Source organism: Phodopus roborovskii, unplaced genomic scaffold (genome assembly GCF_943737965.1).
Source record: "Phodopus roborovskii unplaced genomic scaffold, PHOROB, whole genome shotgun sequence".
NCBI lineage: Eukaryota > Metazoa > Chordata > Mammalia > Rodentia > Cricetidae > Phodopus > Phodopus roborovskii.
In genome coordinates, this window is record NW_026125059.1 from 11,073,462 (window position 1) to 11,079,416 (window position 5,955).

The window sequence follows — 5,955 nt, forward strand, 5'->3', positions numbered from 1 at the left end:
TGGAATGTCAACCCTCCTGAGGGCTTCGGATGCCTTGGTGGGAACCCCGCCTGCTGCTCTCCGGCTCTCCAGCCTCATTCCATCCTGGCACCATGGCAGGAAAGCAGGGTGTTTAATCGCTTGTTTGTTTTCTGTCTCCCCCACTAGAACAGAAGTTCCTGAGAGCAGCGACTGTTCACAGGGCCTGGCACACCCCGGCTCACAGTACCCACTGAATGAGTGAAGGAATGTCTCCTAACAGTCTCTCCAGAGACAGGCACTGTTGCCTCGGATTTCTAGAGGCAGAAACGGGGGCTGAGAGCAGAGGGAATCTGGCAGTGAGAGGTGAGAGTCAGGGCCAGGAGCCAGGCCTACCTGACTCTCGACACGCTCAGAGCCAGGCTGACCAAATCCTAGGCGCAGGACCTAGGGCCAGGCCCTCAGCGCTGAGTCTGGTCCTGGAGGCCCATCCCATCCCTCCAGGCCCGGGTGAAGTCACTCACTGGTCAACCTACTGTGGAGAAACCTCCTGGGGACACTGTAGGCCTCTAACCAGTTGGTACCCAGCCCCCAGCACCCACCTCACTAACCTCTCCCTTCAGGGAGGCCTGCCACAATTTGGCAATTGTTAGAGAACTTTTTTTTTTTCCTTTTGGGAGGAAAGCTGTAAGTCATTAGGCTGCTCCCGCCTGCGGGTCACCATTTCCTGTTTAGAAGACTCATCTCTTCTTTGGAGCTGGAAGCTCCCCACCCCCAGCCCGGCTGGAGCTGGGCTGTGCTGACGCTGCTCCACAGGCGACGCCTGCTCTGCTCCCCACAGGAAACTGGCACCTTTGTGCGCAGGAGGTGCCACTCGCTTTCTCTGGGCCCCAGGAGGCCCTCAGAGTGGAGCTCACCAGCACCGACTAGCCTGAGGTGAATTGCCCTAGCTCTGGTCCTGTGAGCAGGAAGCTGAGTGACCTCTACCCTTTGGCCTGGCTTCTCACCCTCCTGGCTCCAGCCAGCCCATTTCCTTGCATCAAAGGCCATTTGGTACCCAGCAGCCAGACGGAGGTGTGGGCCTGCCTGACAGGGAGGCCCTTGGGAAGAGGAAAGACATCCTCCTTCAGCAGGGAGGGGCAGCCAGTCCTGCCCCAAAGACCTGCTATCCTGCTACAGTGGGACCACAGCACAGGGCCAGGCTGTAGGTAAGGCTACAGTGTGGGAAGCTTGCACAGCACCTGGATTGGACTACAGCCCAGTCCCCGAAGTTCATGACACTCCAGCTAGAACTCCAAAGCACAGTACTTCAGACCCCCTACCTGTCTCTCCCATGAGTCCCTTTAATGTGTGCCCCCTTCAAGAACAGCAGCTTTTAATATATAGTATATAAATTAACCATTTTATTGAGTATCAATAAACTGTACATATTAACTATACAAAACGCTGCTTACAATATAAATACCTTTAAAATGTAAACATCTTCCTCCCAGGGCCACCTGTTGGGCCCCAAAATAGTTCTGGGAGACACATTGGCCAGGCCAAAGCCCCCCACTTGGCCCCTAACAAGTGACGGCCATTACTCATGGTCCCTTCTGAGACAGTTAAACTGTGAAACAGGTGTCACCAGGGCAAATGGGGGCGGGGCTGAAACAGCTGCCCGGCCCAGGGGCACCTGGACATGTGTCCAGCAATCGCCCCGCTGAGGCATGGATGTAGCCGGGGGTGGGGGAAGACTATTGCATAGTCTGTTGTACCTTGAGGAAGTTGGCCTGAAGGGTCCTTGGGGAGGTAGGGAAGTAGGGGTCCCCTGAGTGGGGTTTCAAGCTTCCCAACCAGTGGGTTGGCTTTAGTCCTATGGCTCGAAGCAGCTGTGTCCAGAGGCTATACCTCATGAATCCTGAGGGGTGGCTCAGGGAGGGAACCAAGGCACTTGATCCTCCATCTGACATCTGTGGAAAAGGCCACCAAGAGAGCCAAGCAGGAACCAGGGCCAGACATGACCTCTACAGGTCCCTGGACCAAGGTTAGACGGAACCCTGGTGGTGAGGACCAGCTCCAGGGAACTAGGGAGATGCTGGAAAGGACGCTGAGGCAGTAGGGTCAGCGTGGGCCTCCGGAGCAGCCGGACTCTTGGTGTTTGTGAAGCAAGGACATCCGGGAGAAAGTGCGGGCACATGCCTGACACTGGTATTTCTTCACATCGGAGTGGGTCTGCAGATGGGCGCGCAGGTTAGAGCGGTCGGCGAAGGCACGGTTGCAGTGAGAGCAGGAGAATGGCTTCTCACCTGGGGAGAGGTCAGAGGTTAGGGTGGTCTGGACAGTGCTTGATGAGCTCCGACACACCTTGGGAGCCCAAGGACAGCCAGGCCCTGTGATACCTGCTGTGCACAGGCCTGTACTGGGAGAGGGCCTCTGGATTTCCTGTGTGTAGCCCTGACCACCAGATTCCTGAGCCTCCAAACTCCCTCCCAGAGTAGGGTCAACTCCAAGTCCTGTCCGTTTGGCAGGCACTGAACACTTCTGATTATCTGTTATCTGACCCTTCTGCAGTCCTATTAGAGATAGAGAAACTGAGGCACAGAAGGTAAAAGCAGGTTCCAGGTCACCCACCCAGTCTCCATGGCTCTTGGCTTTAGCCACTGCCTTAGGCAGGGGGAACTGTGGTTGGTGTTCCATTATCAGCCTTGAAGTCATTCCTTGATTTACTTTGTCTGGGACAAAGCTTGAGAGGCAGCCTGAAGAGGCTTCCCCACCCCCACCCAGAGCCAGTGAGGCCGCTCCTCTGCACCCTGCCTGCAGCCCATAGCTCTACAATCCCAAATCTCAGTTCTTTCCGAGGTTCGGGGAACCTCTCCTCACCCCACTTTAAGGCCCAGCCTGGGGGGGGGGGAAGCTTACAGACACCTGGGATCCTGACACCCCACCGGGCCAGCTAGCCAAGGCTGTGTACACAGAGGCTACAGTGTTTACTAATTGCTTGCAGAATTAATAAATGCATGTTTTGGTTTTAAATAAAAAGGACTGAGCATGGTGGTCCACACATGAGATCTCAGCATGTGGAAACAGAGAGAAAAAAAGAGGGTCTCTGGTTTGAACTCAGACCAGCTAGGCAGCACAAACAAAATACCAACAACAAAACCAAGTATCTGGCACTCCTACTATGCGCCAAGTGTGATGCTACAATGTGGAATCACCACTTAAAACAAAGCGAGGCAGCTCTCCCTCCCAGCCCGCTAGCCCAGAGGCGGTGCCCTTTGGTTAGGTTCTAGTGCAGGAATTCAGGGGCTGAAGAATGACCCCTGGGTGTGCTGAGCCTCTGGGCAGAGGGAAACTCGGCAGGGTTCCTGTGGGACCCACCCACCCAGCAGGTATTCTGAGCAGAGCTGCTTCCAGTCATCCTAGGGGGCACAAACCCACAGAAGCCGGTGGAACTCCATAGGACCGGGGAAGGAAACCTAGTGTGATGGAGCCTGGCAACCTGCAGGCTCCCAGCAAGGATCCTCCTCCACTTACTCCTAGGCAACTCAGTGCTGCTGCTGATGCAGAGATCTGGAGGCCCCTACAAGTTAGGGGTGCTGACCTGAACCCTCCCAACAACTGGCTGAAGCACTACCGCCCCCTTAATAGGGAAGGGGCGAACTGAAGCAAGTCTTAACAAAGGGGAGGGGAGCAGACAACAGGGTGAGATGGAGTTGGGGGTTTGAGGACAAGTGTAAGAGTGTAGCTCCTCCACTCCTCACAGATCCCCGACCCCTGGACGCCTTTGTAGCATCCCTGGCAAGTGTGAAATCGGCACCAGGCCGGCTGGGACAAAGGCCACTGAGGGGGGCACTGTACATGCGATACCCCCTGGATTAAAGGGGCCTGCCACGCAGTGAGCCAGCAGCTGCGGCCAGAACAGGTGCTGGGCACCACTGCCCCATGCACCTGCTCCAACCCTGCAGGCCCCCACCCCCTGGGCCACCATTAAGATACACAATGGGACTCCCTGAGAACAGGGTGGTGCATTTCAACAAGGGTTTTGTCTGAGCCATGCCTTTACATCAAAACAAAGTCGCTCTGGATGCAAGGCAGCCTAGGACCCCTGCGGGCTTCAGCTCTCTAACTCCCCCCCCCCAGCAGAGCCCCTAGGCTTAGTTAAGCCACCATGCAGGGGAAAGGCCTGGCTGTTAGAACTTCACAGGTTAAATCTGAGGATGTCGGTGAGCCCTGCAAACGGCACCCCCACGTCTCAGCCTCACCACTCCAATGCTGGCTGTTCACAACAGGAAATGCACAGCTCCAATGGCCAGCTCCCACCCTAAAGCTTCCAACTTCCACAGCACTCTTTCAAAGATTACTCCTAACCGGGGATCCCCACCACCAAGGACAGCCTGGTGCCGGAAGCCTTCCACAAGCTCCGAGAGGCTGAGAGACCAGCAAAGTCATTTCTTAGTTTAGCATGGTCCCTGCACCCAGCACTTCACTATGTACAAAACCCTACAAAGTGTTCTCAGGCATCTCAGAAATGGGGAAACAGGAAAGCCTCAACCCGGGATTCAAGGCTAGGTGGGGAGTCTAACAATATCCTGTCTGGCATGACTCCGAGTGGGGAGCTAGGGTACCCCCTCACTCACTCCCAGCCCTAACAGCAAGGAGCAGGGTGCAGGAGTAGCATCTACTTTGCCCTCTGCTTGGCAGCGACAGGGGAGAATGCTGAATCCACCAGGGCCAGGGCCCAAGCACTCGGGGCGGCAGAGAGATGAGAGGCAGCTGTGGGAACACTCACCAGTGTGGGTGCGAACGTGGCCCTGCAGCAGCCAGGGCCTGGAGAAGGCCTTTCCGCAGGTTGTGCACACACAAGGCAGCGTGTGGCTTCGGATGTGCATCTTCAGGGCGCCCAGGCTGAGGTACTCCTTGTTGCAGTATTTGCAGTTGAAGGCCTTCCGGGACTGGGGGTCCTTGGCCACAGAGAGCCTGGCTAGCTGCTTGGGCAGTTGACCCAAGCCGGGGAAGGCGATGAAGGCCTCGGCCTCCAGGGATGAGGCCGAAGTGGAAGAGAAGGACGACGGCGCCGGCGAGGGCGGGCTGGGCGGCTGGGAACTTTTGCCGCTGTCTTCATCGGACAGTGAGGTCAGCTCTGCCACCCTGGGGCTCTCTCGCGGCGGGAGGGTGGCCCAAGCAACCGGCTGCACTTGGGGCACCAGGAGCGAGTCCCAGATGAGGGTGGGCAGCGAGGCGGCGGGGTTGAGAACCTCGGGCGGAGGGATGGTGGCCAGCAGGTGGGCCTGGTCGTAGGGCTGCTGGAAGATGAACTCTGCGGGCAGGAAAAAGAGAGAACGGAGGGTCAACAGAGCCGATTCCCGGGGCGCCAGGTGGAGGGGCTCCCCGCCCCTCCCCCACCCGGACTCCGGCCTCGGCCGGGCTCCCTTCGCTCGGGTCTACAGTCCCGGAGCCCCCCACCCCGCCCGGGGCCACAGACCCCCTCGGTGGACCCCAACTGCCAAGGCGCGGAGCTCCCGGTCCACCTGTCGCGCCCGCAGAGCCCGACTCGCCCCTCCGCGCCCTCGGAATCCCCCGAGCCGCCCGCGTCCCGCACCCCACCACGCACCCACACGCGCGTCCTGCAACTCGCTATAGTTGGGCTTCCGGCGGGGGTCGGCCGGCTTTCTAACCAGGAAGGAGCGCGGCATGGTGGCCGGGGAGATCTAGGTAGCCGGGGGTCACCGGGTCACGTAAGGTCGAGAGGCGGCAACTCCGCTCGCGAGGCCCGGCCGCGGCACTAGATTCCCCCTTCGGAGCCGCAAACTCCTTAAGTACCAACGCTGGGGGCGTGGCTAGGACCCTGGCCACGCCCCTTTGTCAAGTTTGCGCCAATGGCGGGCGGCGGTGCGGCCCGAGACCACGACAGGAGCAGGTGCGCCGGGGCTGGAGGGGCTCACGCCGCGTGGCGCTGAGATTTGGCTTGGGTTCCTCCCGGGCCGGACCGTGCGGCGTCCGAGCGCCTCGGGCGCC

The 5,955-nt window shown here is 58.7% G+C and overlaps 1 protein-coding gene across 1 annotated transcript; it reads right to left on the reverse strand.

The window, feature by feature from the left end:
* Nucleotides 1-1,341: 1,341 nt before the first annotated feature.
* On the reverse strand, nt 1,342-5,719 carry Snai1 (snail family transcriptional repressor 1). The gene is made up of 3 exons (XM_051185912.1): nt 5,552-5,719; nt 4,730-5,257; nt 1,342-2,246 (listed from the first exon to the last, which is right to left on the reverse strand). The coding sequence occupies exons 1-3, from the start codon at nt 5,631-5,633 to the stop codon at nt 2,062-2,064; spliced, it is 795 nt and encodes a 264-aa protein (XP_051041869.1). The 5' UTR covers nt 5,634-5,719; the 3' UTR covers nt 1,342-2,061.
* Between the last annotated feature and the right edge of the window lie 236 nt (nt 5,720-5,955).

Coding starts and splice junctions, on each gene's coding strand:
- Snai1 (XM_051185912.1), bottom strand. CDS start 5,633: ATGCCGCGCTCCTTCCTGGTTAGAAAGCCGGCCGACCCCCGCCGGAAG. Junction 5,258..5,551: donor GTTGCAGGACGCGCGTGTGG/GTGCGTGGTGGG, acceptor TCCTGCCCGCAG/AGTTCATCTTCCAGCAGCCC. Junction 2,247..4,729: donor CCACGTTCGCACCCACACTG/GTGAGTGTTCCC, acceptor ACCTCTCCCCAG/GTGAGAAGCCATTCTCCTGC.